Source organism: Carassius carassius, chromosome 50 (genome assembly GCF_963082965.1).
Source record: "Carassius carassius chromosome 50, fCarCar2.1, whole genome shotgun sequence".
Taxonomy (NCBI): Eukaryota; Metazoa; Chordata; class Actinopteri; order Cypriniformes; family Cyprinidae; genus Carassius; species Carassius carassius.
In genome coordinates this window covers 7,594,836-7,612,564 of record NC_081804.1, presented here as the reverse complement: position 1 = coordinate 7,612,564, position 17,729 = coordinate 7,594,836, and the positions used below count along the sequence as shown (strand labels likewise).

The following is a 17,729-nucleotide window of genomic DNA, read 5'->3' as shown; positions in this document are numbered from 1 at the left end:
CAATAACACCGTTTAACTATCAATTTCCGTTCTCTTAAATATTTTGTAACAAATGTTAAAGATTTTGTTATACTTTGCCTTGATTGGCATGAATTTCCTACGGCCATAATGCTATTAAACAGTTTAATAAAATGCCCTGAATTATAAAAAGGGCAGCCGCATTTGTTTAATGCACATTAGGCCGTCTGAGAGCGATAGAGAGAGAGAAAGAGAGAGAAACATTAAGTTTGATGGATGTTAATGATAAAGCGCGAACTTCCGCGCGGTCATTACGACGCAAGATCACGCGCCTCAAAATAAAGCGTGGAAACTAAACTAAAGGCTATTTAACCAAAGCATAGATCAGTTAAAACTTACAGCCTTTCCTTTCACAAACCAATTAAAATTTTAAATTCCAATTCAAAACGGAATTTAATTTTATTTCTACCTCTTCAATAGCCACCTGACATCTGCATACTGTAGCTAAAATCAGAAGTGCATTTATTAACTTTTACATGGTCTGCTAAAATGTGTTTCAAAGCTCATAAAAAGCCAGTCTCTGAATCATTGTTATCCATGCACTCAACTCCCACAAACACACAGTTTATTGAGACTCCCAGAATGCTATGAGTATACAAGGAGGAGTATTGTACAGGGAGAATAAATGAATGAAATGTAATGCTCATCTTTCCTCATCCTCACTAGCCGTAGCTCCTCCTCCTCCTCCTGACTCCTCAGAGTGGCTGTATGCGAGCTCATGGGCCTCCAAAGAAAACAGACACGCAAGAAAGGAGGAACATCTCTTCTTCTCTCGTCACTCCATTCACAGAGCCTGCGAGAACTCGCTCCTGCTGGGACCTCCCAACCGAGCTCCAGTTAGCTTTCTTCCATTGTGACATGGACTATTCTGGTTAAAAAAAACGAAAACGAAAAGCCGCTACACTTTTTTTCTGCCCGTGACCCATCTTGACTCAGCAATGACACCTTGACTTTGGATTTTAGCACCGAACTCAAACTTCTCTCAGCTGGGCCTATTTTGTGAGTAGCCAAAAATGGGTTCTGATGTACGTGACCTCAACACTCTTCTCCCTCCCGTGCCCCCACTGCCCGGGGGGAACGGTAACTGCGCCCTGCCCGTGAGCAGCACCCCACAGTGGGCTCCGATGCTGGACTTTCACACTGGAGCTCCCTACAGCTCGCTGGCCCAGCACTCCTTCATCAAGCAGGAGCCCAGTTGGGGTACGGCCGACCCCCATGAAGACCCTCACTGTGGGCTAAGCGCCTTTACCGTGCACTTCTCCGGACAGTTCACTGGCACTGGGGCCTGCAGGTACGGAGCCTTCGGGGCCCCTCCACCCAGCCAGCCTCCACCCAGTCAGCCCAGGATGTTCAGCAATGGTCCTTACCTCTCTAGCTGCATGGACAGCCAGCCCAGCTCCAGGAATCAGGGTGAGAAACTGCTTAAATACATCTGTTATTCTGTTCTTGCTTATTTGTGACATTGCTTTGAAATGTTTAAAAAAGATAAGCCATTGTTTATCAGTAAGTATAAATTGTAATATATTTAACAAGGGCAAAAACATGACATTAAAAAAAAAGATTCTTTATTAGAGTTTTACATTCCACATAAGGCTCTTTATAGTGGGAAAAAAAAGATTATTAAAATATAATTAACACTTTCATATTGAGGAAAACTATTCTTGTAAGAACTGTTTACTGAAAGGTTCTTTGTGGAACCCAGAATGGTTACTGAATCGCTGTGAATAACATCTTCTTGAAACATTTATTTTTTAAGAGTTTATGGGGCCTATAAATTTACAGCTTATTTTAATTTCAATTTTTTTCCCCAGTCCTTCAGTTTAGATTTCATCTGTGTAATACATTTAATGCAAGCTTATTAAAGCTTCAGCTTTTATGTTGTACTTCTTGAAAAACAATTTTTATTAAGATTTCTGCTCTTTAATTTTAGCCATGATTTCACATGTCATCAATCTAAATCTCATAATATGCTGAAACTAGACCATTTAAATAAGTCAGATATTGGCATAAAAGTCACTGTTAATAAATTAGATGAAATATCTAAATAGGACATCAGTGCTCAGAAATATTGATTACATAAAGACTTTTTGTTTTGAATTATTAATAATAAATGTTATTATAAGTTATTTTAATTACAAATTTATACAATTGTTTTATTAACTAAAATACATTTGTATTTGCAAATAAGACTTTCAGAAGGTTGTCATTATTTGAAACATCATTTAAATACATTTATTAGAGTCGACTTATCGTCTAATATTTTCATTTTTTAATGTGAGTGTGAGTATTTTATTGGACAACTTTTGAAGAGTGTAAATTGTGTAGTTTGCTTGTATGAACTTTTTTTAACAGTAGTAAATGAGTAAATGTATTCTGTGATTTATCCATCACCGGGGTCATCACCTTACACATATTTATCTGCCTTGAGTAATTATGTATCTCAGTGCTCCTGTATTTGGAAAAACAGTTCCCAGATATTTTACAGATATGTTGCAAGCATCTCATCACACAGGCGTTTAATGCATGTGACTCATTATTGTGTCACTGTGACTTCAGGTTACTGACTTGGGGTTTTCAACTTGTGGGATAATAAAGATTTTGCAGTCAGAGAAGAAAAATATGTTTTCTCCCTCTTTATAATGACAAACTGCATCTTTTAAAAACAAAGATGAAAAAACGTCTAATATTATTGTACTTATGGTTTTATTTTACATAACGATGACTAAATGCCTGTTTGAATAGTTGTCATTCAGTAATCATATTGTTGGAGACTGTATTTAAGTAATGAACAGATTTAAAAAAAGACTAAATTAGAGAAGTACTGCGAACGGTTAATGATTTTGCATCAAAAATGTTTTGAAATTATATTGGACTGCAAGATACTATGACGAGAAAAGTAAAACAAATGTTTTATTCTTTCTGACGATAAGTCGTATGGACACCTGCATTACTGATGATTAAATAAAATTCATATTTGATATCTTCTGTGCATTTTATGATTATAGATAATTGTTCTCCTTTCATTAAATAAGCACCTTACAAAATTGCTACATATTTTGCAGTCCTTCTAACAATTTTATCCAAGTTTTTAATCCACTCCTATACTTGCTATTTGGTATTGTATAATTGTATTATTATTATTATTATTATTATTATTATTTATTAAAATGTTCTAACTTTTAGCCCTCCTCTGTCGATAGTAATAAGATAAGTTCATCAATAATAATACATAACATCATACATGAGATCTTGTCTTGTCTGAGTTAACCCAGAATTTTTAAACCCACCATCACTCCCTAAGACATCTGATACTCATTTAGATCTAAATTGCATTTTGGAAATCTAAAGTTACAGTTAATTGTGGGTACTGCCACTCTTCGCAACATGAGGCCACACTTCCAGCCAGTGACCAGCTCTTCACTGACTCCCAGCTTCAAACTCTTGCTGAGACCTGGAAGGGGGGAAGAGAAATGGTCATCTTTAATGAGTTTTTCTCTGTCTGAGGTGAAAGTGGTTGGCTTGTAATTAAGGAAGATGGTGGTGGGAGACCATGATTTACGATGCTATGTCTGACCTGGGGTTACACCGAGGCATGATTCACCTCTAAACCTGGTGTCGGCTCTCGGCTACACCGTCCTGCCAGCGTTTGTTTTCCTCGCACAGCTTGTCCGCTCACCCCCGCTGGGAAACGGAGGACTGATTAGCATCCAAGAAAGAATATTCCTATTATATGGAGAGATGCTGTGTGTTTGTTTAATAACAGAATAACAAAAGTTTCCTGAATAATTAGGCAATAAATGGTACAAAACTTATATTTAAAATATAATTCTAACTTATAAAAATATTCAACATTTACGGAATAATAATACAATTCAAAAATGTCAAAAACATAAGATCTGTGTGTAAAATATATATTTTCACTATTATATAAAAATAATATATTTCTAAATATATTGTTGTTATTTATGTATTTAAAATATATAAATGTTTTTTTATGATAAAATATTTACAAATATATATTTACAATATTTCTGACTTCGTTTATATTATCTGTCCCAGGTTATGGCACAGTGTCTTTTGATGGAGCCACGAACTACGGACACACACCTTCCCACCACACCTCGCAGTTTCCCAACCATTCCTTCAAGCACGAGGACCCCATCACGCAGCAAAGCAACATGGGTAAACAAACACACCATGCACTAAATTACATTTTATAATGTTTTTATAAGTGCACATATTGGAAGAGATTCTAATCTGCAAACACTTTCTGCGTGTTTGAGATCGTGCCCTTGCTCTTTGAACTTACAGAGCGATCTCTGTAATGTCAGTAAGGGGGCAAGTTGCACAAAAACGTCCCATTGCTGAACAGTAAATCAGCCTAAACTTTTCTTCGCCCCATAGACTTTTCTGCTCTTACATACATCATAATATTAAACATCAGCAAACAGCTAACCGGACGATTTGGTGTTCATTGTGCCACAGTAAATTCTCTCTGAGGTCTCCATGCTTGTGACCAGAAGACTCTGCAATGTGAGATGCCTTTTGGAATGTTTAGAATTACCATGAGACACATTCACAATACAGGGACCGGATGAACCAAAGCAGTGATTCCTCATTTGCACTTTGAAACGGAGAGCGAGAGGTTTACGTGCTTTATGGCTTCAAAGAAAGTCAGTCTGTTGTTTTCATAACTGCTAAGTGTACTCGGCTGCGTCTCCATAACCCTCCCTCAAGCACTTATTGCCTTTGAAAGACGGACTACGCCACACATGCTCGATCATGCATTTCGCTGGACAGCAAAGTTATGATACTCTGAGCATCTAGGCATGGATATTTTCCATCAGGGACTCCAGACAAACAGAGTGCACAAATGTTCATTCTCATTAATTAAACTCTACTGAAAAGTATTAAAAACAAAATGTATTAAAACACAATAACACAATGTGGTTATCCAAGGAGTGAAAGAAGTGAAACATTAGAACATTTCTTAAGGAAAAAAAGGTTTTTCTTTATCTCTTGCATAAGTACTGTATGAAGTCATGTTTATTTTAAAATAATTATTTAATTTAAAAAATATAAACTGGTACAAAATTATACACAACTTAGAAGAAAACATAAAACACTGGAAAAAAATGAACACAAAAAACACAAAAAAATTTGTATTAAAAATAAATATTTATCTTTTTCTTTTTATAATATTTTATTTTCTACAATACTTACATAGTTAATATCGATAATAAAATCCAAAAAGATACATATTAAATCCAAAAAGACATTAAATAATGCACAAAAGATAAAAGCAATAAAGCATTTTGTTTTACAATATTTATATGACATTTATACTCAGAATGTAAAGAAATACTACTATTTATTTTAGAAATGTCCAATTAATTTTTTTTACTATATTTATATAATGTGTGAGTTAATGTCTAATATGGTTTTTATTATTATTATTATTATTAATATATATATATATATATATATATATATATATATATATATATATATATATATATATATATATATATATATATATATATATATATATATAAAATCTAATTTTGGGCCAATACATAGATGTTGTAGATGCCTTGGTATAAGATCTTAGAAATCAAATCAGTGCCAGAAATAAACGCCATCAAAGGTTTTTCATTTATGTTTGTTTTCTTTCAGGTGACCAGCAGTATCCTGTCCCTCCTCCAGTATACGGCTGCCACACTCCCTCAGACAGCTGTACAGGAAGTCAAGCTCTGCTCCTGAGGAACCCATACAACAGGTACGGCTCCAGTCCTATCCTTCACAAATAACATCTCAAAGCCTTCTGAAACGTGTTCCTTACATGTCTGACTCCTCACTTTCTCTCTACAAGACATGTAGATCATTGCCACTTCGAATGTTTCTTAAATGTTTTCTTAACAGAAAAACAGATTTCATAAAATATAATATGTATCTTAAAAGATATGAAGGAAATGAGATATGAAATGAGAAATGAGCAATATGAACGAAAAGGCATGCACATGGTCACAAAATTCTTAAAAAAATAAATAAATAAAATTGTCCAGAAAGGCTACAGACAGTACAACTGATAGTTGTTAGGACACATGGGGTGCAGGAAGTTCAAATCCGGTTCTGTTCAGTGAGCAGGACTGTGCAACAATCAAAGACACGTCAGAATCTGTTATGGCTGCTCCAAAAAGTCACGTTGCCACTGAGTACGTAGAGGAAGTGGGAAAGTTAGGCAACAAGAGAAGGAAAAGGAGGATGTTCGAATAAAGTTTCTGCAGGGATTTTTTTTAAAGAACAAAAAATGGTTAAAGCATTAAAAATATGCACTACGATTCAAAAGTTTAGGGTCGGTAAGATTTTTACAATTATTTTTAAAGTGTAGAGACTGCATTAATTTGATGAAGGATACAGTAAAGACAGTAATATTGTGAAATCTTATTACAAATTACAAGAGCTTTTTTCTATTTTAATATATTTCAAAATGTAATTTATTCCTGTGATGCAAAGCTGAATTTTCAGCATCATTAATCCAGTCTTCAGTGTCACATGATCCTTCAGGAATCATTCTAATATTTTATTATTATTAGCAATTAAAATTTGTTTTTTCCAGATTCCTTGATGAACAGAAAGCTCAAAAGAACAAAATAAATATTTTAAAACATTTGATTAATTTAATGCATCCTTGTTGAATAAAAGTATTAATCTCTTTAAAAAAAAACGTCTAATCTTTAAATCTAATCTTTATATATATATATATATATATATATATATATATATTATGGGAAAAAAGTCCCAAATTGTATTTAATCAGTATAAAACAATAGTGTCAGGGGTTTAAAATGCAAATAGGTATAATTTCCTTTCACAGCATATTGCCAATTAAAAGCTGGGTTCTGTCAAATGTGCTTAATAAAGGTCAAGTGCTGAACAGCATTGTGTACTACTCCAAGATAAACGGTTTAATCCACCTCCCGTTTGCACTTTCAGACCAGCTCTGAATTCTTTCATTCTGATAAGTGGTTAACTGTTCTCAGTGGAATTCCCTTTGCAACTTCGGCTAACAGTGTGAGTACTACAGCCCCAAAATGATCTCACATTCCTAGGATGCTTTCGCCTTGTTGTTTTTCCAGCACAGAGGGAACATAAAGATTCAAAATAACAGAATTGGGATGATAAGAGGACTTTGACTCAGGTCGTACAGCATTTTCCAGTTCCCGTTTCTCTGCGCTGTAATAAACAGTCTCCTATCGGGCTGCAGTGAAGGGGCTGTGAATCTTCAAATCAGAAAGCTGTGATGCTTTTCAAATCAAATGCCTGGTACCTACAGCCCTGTATTTACACAGGCCTCTGGTTAAAGCAGTTTTTAGGCAGCACAAGGCGTCCAGATTTTCAAAGTAAAATTAGGTTGTTAATCTCAAAAGCAGATGTACTGTAGTGTACGAAAATGTAAACCATTCAAAATCTACAGACTTCCTGCTTCCATCTGTGTCTGGTGCGTCAAAACTGAAAAACTAAGATCCAGACCATGTTCACAGAGCAAAGTTGAACGGTGGAGCTTATCAGACCATATATTAGATCTTTTCCATGAATTCAAAGTTCATTTTATATAAGCACTGACATTAAATCTTCAATTAAAACCCGTGTATTATTTGAGCTGCAAAGCTTTGTAAATTAATTTCACCGCCTTTTTCTTTTTATTGTTTTTTTTGGGGGGTTTTATGCATCACGTTGTCATGCAAATTAATCATCAAATTGGATATATCTTTACAAAGAAATGATTAGTATGCAATTTTTGCATAATGCATGCTAAAATCATATTAAAACATAGTTTACTGTACATCTTGTGGCTGAAACAATCAGTGTTTAAACATCATGTATTTTATCCTGTTTAAAGGAATCACAATTACAGGTTCATTTTATAAAAGTAATGATATTAAATCTGTTAAAACCTGTGTATTATTATTTGAGATGCAGAGCTTTATAAAAAAATATAATTTTTTACAGTAATTTTAAGGTTTTAGGCGTTACATAGTTAAGGCAATGAATTGTAAAACTGTACAACTTTACACAGTAAAGATTAGTTAGCAATTGCTTCACACTAAAATCATGTTAATGCATATCGTATAATGTTTATTGTAAGTCTTGAGACTATACATTTGAAATATTTGAACATTTAGGAATTGGGTCCATTCGCTTTCATTGTGCCTCAATATAACGCATATTTTATTTAATTTTTTAAGAAAAGGAAGTCAAAATGTATTTTTGTGCTAACCAACACTATGCCACAAATGCTGTTGATTGAGTTCAACATGTGCAGGAATATACCTTTATGACAAATCATTAAAATTAAATTTATTCTGTCAATCACAACTAAACTAAGTTATCATTTTTGGAATTGTCCTGAAACATTTCTAACACAAACGTGTCAGATTAGGTTCTTTGGCCAGTATTTTCTCTCTTGTTACTGAAATACTGTTATGTTTCTTCAGCAGTGAAGCAGGCGCAGTACCAGGTACCAGTTCATACCGCCGTACACTGTGGCCTGTCTATGATGAAACACTATGATGTCAGAGTTGCTGTAGATAAATCCAAACTATGTGTTTGGGTGAGCACCTGGCAAGGAAACTAATGGTCCTACGGACAGGCTTTTAATAAAGCATGGCAGGTTTTTGGTCAGAGGGATCACCTGATTAACTGATCACCCCAGTGGTTTGGTTAACCTCCTTTTATTTGTGCACATATGACACATTCATTCGCTGTTACCCAGGATGCCTTTGTCAAAAAGGCTATTTTTCATTCACACATTCTTTACATCTGACAGTGGTTGCTGTTTTTTAAGATTAAGAGTGCTTGTAGTACAGTAAAATACTGTATATGCATATGTTCTTCAATAGTATTTCTGTTGTTTTCCATCCTAGCAGTGATAATTTATATCAAATGGCAGCGTCACAGTTGGAATGCATGGCGTGGAATCCCGTCAACTCTCTGGCGTCCACCATAAAGAGGTAGGTTGACGTGACCCGCTTCTGTCACATAGGAAATTCTTCTGTGATTTGAATAAGCACATATTTGTTTCAGCTAAGAGAGGAGGAGGACTTATAATATGCTTCATTTAAGCTGGTACTTAGACTAGGAATAATAAATGGGAATTTAATTTATTGTGAGGGCCTGATAAAAAGTCTGAATTCAAGTTGGATTATGTGTGTGAACCACAATGGGTTGGGTTCTGTTTCTTTTCTGGTGCATTGCCATGCAAATTCATTTCAAATAGTACAATTATAAGCCTGAAAAAAAGAAAGAGAAAAGTTTGATGTCAAAATATTTTTTTTTCTTTTAAATTAAAAACATTATTTGAGGTGAAGTGTAATTTTTGTGCCTCTAGCACCAACAAAAAAAAAAAAAAAAAAAAGCAAATATATTGACAAGTTTCTTTAACACTTATCCCAAATGTATGCTATTGGTTGAATGAAACTGTAGGTGTTAAAATTAAAAAGTGTTTTTTCTTGTTAAGAACTAGTTCTATTGCTTTAAATAGCTTAACCGAGTGACATTCGGATCCGTTAACTGTTGTCACGCACATTCTTCCTCCATTCTTGTGGAATACAATAATGTTAATGTGTTTCCTGCCTTATTCAACTGAATCAACAGACAGCTCGATTCATTTAAATCAGATTACAGTTACTCCTATAAACAGCTTCTTTTTAGTGAAACGAAAACCTCTTCAAGTGTAGTCTGATTCGGAACAATTGTCTCTTGTGAATGAGTCAGTTCCTTGTAATGAATTAATTACAGCGCAACCAGTTTAGTCTGATCCCCGAACAAATGATTCTAATGAATCAGGTTTTTGAGTGAATCAAAAAGATAGAGCAGTTTTGGCTGATTCCCGAACAAATGACTCTTGTGAGCTGGTTCTTTTTAGCAAAGTTTCACATGACCATGATCTCTTCTCCACAACTTTCTTCTCATCTTTTTGTTTGTGCCAGAGAGTTGAGTGTGCACATGCAGAATTAGCCTCTGTTTTGTCTGGCTAGAGAATGATATCCTGCCATATATTTCTACCAGTGGCACCTCAGCCTTGACCGGGCCGAGCGCCGACCTGCCAAGAGGAAGGGAGCCGTGCAGGGGGGAGGTGGAAGTGCATCAGTGCACAATGGGACAGTCTTTACTCCCCCTGGGACCCAAGCGAGAATCTGCAATCACGTTCGGCCAGGCGGTGAGGAGGCTGTGACCTCTCCCCAGCCTCCCTGAAAGAATCAGAAAAGCCCTCGGTGACCGAATGATTCATATGCTGATAAATGAGAGGGACGGGGCTGGATTCAGTTTAGGAAAAATCAGATATACTGATCGATCTCAAGGGGGCTGCCATGGAAGCGTTGCTGTGGCTCCTCAAGCCAAACTTAATCATTCCTATATACATCCAACTATCTATAGCTCTTTGCATACCTCCAGATCCCATGCGTGTCGCAAGCCCAAGGTGGTTTGGCTAGGGTGAATGAATGAACTGTGAGAAGATTTACTGCAGGATACTGTTTTGGACTGTCTTTTCTGTCTGGCTGGTCTTGAATTCAGACAAAGAGAACTTGTGAACTTCGTGAAAATTTGTTTGAGCAAGGGAAAGATTTTCACAGTAACGAAAAACAGTTTCCATAATGTGTGGTCTTTTCTCCAAAGCGGAGAAACATGGTGTAGAATTGTCTTGAGAAACGTGATTTTACAGCGTGATGTAAAAAGCCATACCCCAGAGGTTCAGGCAGAAGTTCAACAGTGAGCAAGACCATACATTCCCCATTCATCTCTCTGACTTGCCCTACCTCAGATGTTTAGGGCAAAAATATTGCTCTTTGAAACAGGGAGCAATTTGCCCCAATGTCAAGATGAGTTACAAAGACATGACTCTGTGTATTTTATGGCTAGCAATGCCCTCTATATGTCATCCAAACTATGTGAAATAATGCATGGGGAGACTTAGGAAGGACTGTATCTGCCGTTGTGCATAAATGAGAAAGTTATGAGTTAGAATTACATTTTGTGGACAGTTGCTTTAGCATGGAACAATTGTTAAGCAATTGTTAATTGTTGAACATTATCAAAAAAGCTAACAAGCTAAAGCTTGTTGGGCTTACTTTTAAATGTCTTTGAAATATGTCTCTTATCCTCGCCATGGCTGCATTTATTTGATGAAAATAGGACTCTTTTGTAAAATTATAAATGTATTTGCTTGTAAAATTTGATCATTTTAATGCATCCTTGCTGAAAAAAAAGTTACTGAGACCTATTTTTTACCCCATTGGTAATTTATTGTTGTTTTAAGCATACAAATCAAATAAATAGACAAAATGTTAAAAATAATAATGAAATCACTAGATTCATGCTTATAACTAGAAAATAAAATTTCCATTATTTTATTTTCAATTATTATATATTTTTTTTATAAACCTACTTTATTCCACCTGATCACTTTAACAAAATATTCCCCTATTTCATCCCAACCAGCCACTCCGGAGGGTATGAGAGTGACCCCAGCACGCCCATGGTCTACAGCTGCAGCACGCAGTACCGCATCCACACCCACGGCGTCTTCAGAGGCCTTCAGGTCAGTATCTCTTGCTCACGGCCCTGTTGAGTTCACTCTCAGGACACACTAAGATTCTTTGTGCTCTTGGGATGTGCCCACATTGGGCCAAGGTCAGGCCATGGTGTACAAAGACACACAGACACTGACACACACCTCATACACAACCCTAAATCAAAAGGTTGATTATACAACTTGCTAAAATGATCTATAATCTAAAAAGTGCAGTACAGTCCCTTAAATAACTAATAAAAAAGAGAGACAAATGTAATTTAAAAATAAAGTGCTGAAGAAAACCATCTGACGCAATGAGAACGCAATGCGAGAGGAAGCAGGCCCCTGCCAGAATAGTTGAGAGATTTGAAAGGCATTTCAGGATGAAAAGCGAAGAGGAATCACTTAAAAAAGTCCATTAGCCGTAAAGCTGCAGTTTCCAGTTGCCTGCTGTGTATCCATATAAATCATTAGCTCTTAATTAATGTCTGTCAGCGGCCTTAAAGCTGTAAAAGAAGAGATACTCCAGAGCTGCTCTCGCTCAGAATGGGATCCATTTCTTCACTTCTCTGTTTATTCTTTCCCTCTTTATTATATAAATGCATGATGGGCAACTTGCAGTGTTTAGATAGATAGATAGATAGATAGATAGATAGATAGATAGATAGATAGATAGATAGATAGATAGATAGATAGATAGATAGATGCATAAAAAACTTTATCTGAAATTTATCGTTGCAGACAGCTAATCTGAATTTAACTGTCACAAACAAATCAAACGTAGCATGCTAAGCGCTGCTTTTATTGCCTGGCCTGCTGTGTTATCATCCCCGTGGGGTCAATATATAAGTCTGGCACTAAAGCTGTAGAACAGTTCCAGTAATTTACTTATCAGTAACACTTAACACTCATTCATTAACATTCCAGTGTACAGAAATGCCATTATGCTAAGCGCTACTTAATTAAGAGCAGATGGGCTTTAGCAGTGGGCAAATGAGGGAAAGGGGAGGAACGGGGGGAGTGAAGCAGTGAAATAGGGTCTGCCTAACGTCCGTGACTAACCGCTCACAGTTAGAGCTCATATCAGTAGCATGGGGAAATCTGAATGATCATTTCACAGTTAATTCTGCAGTAATGAACCGATTGGACATGCTAATCATTAGTTTTCCCCATGGGCGCTGGGTTTGGATGTCTTGTTCACTGCGCAGCTTTTGTTGTAGCATGAATTGAGTGTTTTTGACTTTCTCGCAGGATGTGCGGAGAGTACCGGGCATTACACCCGCCATTGTGCGTTCATCTGAAACCAACGAAAAAAGGCCGTTCATGTGCGCCTACCCGGGCTGTAACAAAAGATACTTTAAACTATCTCACTTACAGATGCACAGCCGTAAACATACAGGTAAGACACAAATACCACAAATAAATACCATTAGCACAAATGCTAAGGTTATCATTAACATGTTTGGTTGTATTAAACTCATAGGGGAGAAACCCTATCAGTGTGACTTCACAGACTGTGGTCGCAGGTTCTCCAGATCAGACCAGCTAAAAAGACACCAGAGAAGACACACAGGTTTGCGCCTCCATCTCTTATAGTTTCTCTCTTCCTGTTTTCCTCAAGTACTTCCTTGGTAGCATATTAAACTATTTGGTGAGGGAGATTTTCAGATCTATGCCCTCTTTTGAAAAAGAAGTGTGCTTAATTGTATTACAATTTAAAAAGTATATATATATATATATATATATATATATATATAAAGATAATTTAAGTGTACATTCCTAGCACGCTTAAGTACACTTTTAAAAACCTCACTTTTTTTATACTAATAGTGTGTAATAACTCACTAGTGTCAAATGAAATGTTTTACTTTAAAGTTCATTTAAAATCTTTATATTAATATTTTGTCATGCTGTAAAGAAGTATACTTAAATGTTAAAGCACAAATACTTGACTATAAGTTATTTAGTGTATCTTTAAATTAATTAATTTAAATATTTATATATATTAAGATTAAATATCTTAAATGTACTAAATTGCAACTTCATCATACATAAGTACATGACATAAAAGTTTCAATAAAAATGACATTAAAACATATTTTAGTTTACCATAAATTCTTGTCAGTATATTCGACAGTACACTTTAATCATATTTCAAAGACAATAGAAGATAATTATGACAATTATGAAATCGCATATTAAGATGTACTTAAGTGCATTTAATATGAACTATAAAACATTTTCATTTAATTGTTAACAATATGCAGTTAAGTGTCCAAAAACATTACATTCATATTATTTTAAAGTATATATTATTTTCAAAGTACAAAGTATTTTCAAAGTAGTGTACTTTATTTTTTAAAAGGGCTCCAAAGACTTGATTCAGATTTCCCACAATCCCCAAACCCACAGTGACACTGCCATGCACGTAGAATGATGTTAATGATGCTAATTCTTCATATCTTAAACAAAAATATTAAATATATATAAATATAAATATATAAATATAAAAAAAACAACAGTCGACACTTTGTCACTTAAAGTTGCCTATATGTTTACATTTTCACTTGGAAAACAATTTGATTATTTCTTCATTTAGCGCAAGTGTTTGCCAATGTATTGCTCACATACTTAATATAAGAGCGCTTTTTCACTCATTTTGACACATTTTGGCATGGCCTCTCTACTGTAGCCTGTACACGTCCTCTCCTTGTGTGTGTGCTGTATGTGTGTGTGTGTGTGACCACACTTGTGTGTTCCTGTGTGTGTGTAGGCGTTAAGCCATTCCAGTGCGAAACCTGTCAGAGAAAGTTCTCACGGTCAGACCACCTTAAGACCCACACCCGGACACATACAGGTAAAACAAGTGCGTAAACCTTTTCATTTTTTCATGATTCTCTCCTCTCTTTCCACTCTTTGATATAATATAGGATTTGATATTGATTTGACATAAGCTTGATATTTTTGGTGTGTATTCGAAAGAGCACACTGAAAAATCAGTTGACTGCAGTGGTTCTCAACTACAAATAATATAAATATATTTTTACTAATATTCACGATTTTCAACAATCTGTTACCATTCTTAAATAACGTGTCAATTTTTCTTTACTACAAAAAAACATAAAACTAATTATAACTCAACTTTTAAAAAGGTTATTAAATGCATAATGTCGAAAACAAAGATGAAATTTTTTTGTGTCCATTTATAAATATAATTGATAAATAAAACAAAGAGATAAATACAAATAAATATAGTAGATCACAAAGGAAGTTTTGCATAAATAATAGTAATAATTATTAGTAGTGAAATATTCATAATGCATGTTGTTTTGTTTGTTTGTTTTAGTCGAATGATAGTAGATATTAAAAGCAGAAGAAGTTCTTACCATACCAAAGTCAATAAAAATGTCCAAAAAATATCATTAGTATCAATAACTGTGTATGTCCAATCATATGCAAAATTATTAACATAAATAAAGGCTGTATTAAAAATATATATATGTCTAAATGTATTGAATTTGAATGAATTTCAGTCCATTTTTGATAAGGACTGATTGAATGCACAGCTTTAAATAAATAAATATAGTTTTTCAAATTTGATACATTATTTAAATAATTTGTGTTATATTATCATTTTTTGTTATCCTATACACAATTATATGGTTAATTAAATTTGTTTATTTGCATTTATTTATTATCTGGGTTACGACCCACCAGTTGAGAACCAATACTCTAGGTGACCTCAATATTATTTCAAAAAGATTGATATTTCTTATTGATCTTCTACTTTTACCTTCGATTCCATGCTAATGTCTATATCCTCTTTATCTCTCTCAGGTGAGAAGCCCTTCAACTGCAGATGGCCAAACTGCCAGAAGAAGTTCGCCAGGTCTGATGAGCTTGTCAGGCACCACAACATGCACCAGAGGAATCTGACGAAGCTGCAGCTGGCCATCTGAGCCACGTCCCATTGGCAGGGGGTGCTGGTGCTGCCCCATCCCAAAGCATTAACTGCAGCTTGTTTAAGGAAAAGCAATAGTCTGTTTTCCTTTATAATAGTTCTGGTTGTGGATATGGGAAACTGGCAAGACAAGACAACACTATCTTTATCTGCATGTGCAGCGCCCCCTAGAGGCAGCTCGCAACAGGCTTCAAATACACCATTACAGTGGCTTGAATATAAAAGCATGGTTCCAGTGAGGAAACCTAATGTCTTAAATAAGATTTTGAGATTTGGGATGTGAAATATTATGTAACTAACAGTTAATGATGTCGTTTTTAGAGTAATTTATTATGTTTGTTGTAAATTAAAAATGTACTTTTTTTCTCCTTGTGAAACTCATCAAAACTATCCGTCCTTGGCATGTTTTTATCTGGAATTGTGAAGCTCTCTCCACTGAAGCGCTCGTCCATGCTGTTTGTAAAAAATCCACTCTCTTTGACCAGTTAATTTATGAGTAGGTCACACTGGTTATGTGACTGAGCGGTTGTGGTCAGGTTGTAAATATTAATTTCAATCCTCAGCCAACACCAAAAAATTAAAATCTAACAGGTAAAATTCTGTTTGTGGGAAATGTGACTCTTATGTAAGTAACGGAAAGAAATGTGAACCATACTTGGATGGAAATGTTTTTATTTTATTTTACTTTTTTATATAAATGATCTTTGTTTGTATGTTTGTCATATATATCTGTTATTGACTTTTTTATTTTTATTAAACTCTCGGCATTAACTTGATGAAATGTGAAGCTCTGAATTGAATTTTAAAGGTCCAATTTATTGAATTATTTTAAATAGAGAAACATTTTACGGTTGTCACTTGATAGTTAATGTCTCATTTAGTGTGATTTTTAATTATGGACTGTATTCAAGGTTAATGCAGGTTTTAAAAAGTCTTAATTCACCTTTCCACAAATTAAGGTCTAAAAGTCAATGCATCAAATATTGAATGCAGTGCACAAAATGAATACCATCCTCAGGATTTTTGCTTTGTTTATCAAAATGTATATCTAAACATTCTTAAGTCAAGATATGCATACTGAACATATGAACTCTTGTTTTCTGAGATTTGAACAAATTTAAGTGAGCTTGTGCTTAAAACACGAACAAACGTCTGTCAATAGGGAATGCAAACTTGTGTTCCATATTAAATATGTAGATTTTTCTGAGCCAATAGTTCTGTTTTTAATCACTGTGACCAATTTCTCATTAAACAAGACTTTCATTTAGCTTCTTAAGTAAATATAGCTTGATCTAGGGATCTTTAGATGTTTGCATTGGAAAATGAGAAAAAAAAATACTAATTATTCTTGCTCACCATATCAACCTTTTGTGTTGCATTCAATTTATTCCATAAATTGTCTTTACTTGGTATTAAAAAGGTCTTATATGGTCTAATACATATATATACTGTATATAAATCTGCAATATTTAAAATCAAATAATTTAAATTTAGGTGTATATGTTTTTCTTTAAAGAAAAGCAAGCTCTTCAGATATGAAATCGGAGGCCTCCCTTCAAGCAAACATGCTCTACATTAAAACACCCTTGTAAATGTACAGCTGTCTGCTGATATTTTATCTTTATCTGGAGCTCAAGTCATGGCTGTCTAGCCTTTTCCATCTTAAACAATTTGCTTGGCCCCCAGCATGGCGTAAATCAGCGAGCTTCTCCACCCTATTACTCAAGCCGAAAAGTCCCGCTATATCTCACAGAGACAGCGCTTAATCTCTGTCCTAGATTTGGTCCGAGTGCCCTTTGAAGGTGAGGTGGCTGCTTTGTGTAACTTCTGCACAGTCCACTTCCAATGGACTCTGGGTGCGTTTCTACTCGCCACTTCAATCCAAAGAGCCATTGGTCTTGAAATGGCGATCTTCAACAGGGAGAAGGCGAATGAAACATTAGCACAGTGACATCTTGAAATGAGCAATGACTTGCAGTCTTGTGTTTAATAGCTGTTGCAGAACAAATGATAGACAAAGCCTCAAATTCCTGTTTTTAACTCAATTTCTCATTCTTTGTATGTGTGCCTTCCTTTTTTTCCCCATAAGATGACTGTAAAAATGAAAAGAAAAAAAAGGGGCTAATCAGTGGCCTGTTTTTTGGCTGTGATACCACGAGATGAAAGAAACTCACA

At 35.0% G+C, this 17,729-nt stretch overlaps 1 protein-coding gene across 2 annotated transcripts; it reads left to right on the top strand.

Annotated features, from left to right (window-relative positions):
• Positions 1-732: 732 nt before the first annotated feature.
• Positions 733-16,448, top strand: LOC132133434 (Wilms tumor protein homolog). Of its 2 annotated transcripts, none has more exons than XM_059546248.1 (9): positions 733-1,428; positions 4,078-4,200; positions 5,695-5,797; positions 8,946-9,032; positions 11,521-11,620; positions 12,845-12,992; positions 13,077-13,166; positions 14,367-14,450; positions 15,431-16,448. In XM_059546248.1, exons 1-9 carry the CDS (start codon positions 1,032-1,034, stop codon positions 15,550-15,552), a joined length of 1,254 nt encoding a protein of 417 aa, XP_059402231.1. In that variant the 5' UTR covers positions 733-1,031; the 3' UTR covers positions 15,553-16,448. The 2 variants fall into 2 exon arrangements, with proteins under 2 accessions (XP_059402231.1, XP_059402230.1); XM_059546247.1 differs by having other exon boundaries at positions 736-1,428; positions 14,367-14,459; positions 15,431-16,446.
• The last annotated feature ends 1,281 nt before the right edge of the window (positions 16,449-17,729 follow it).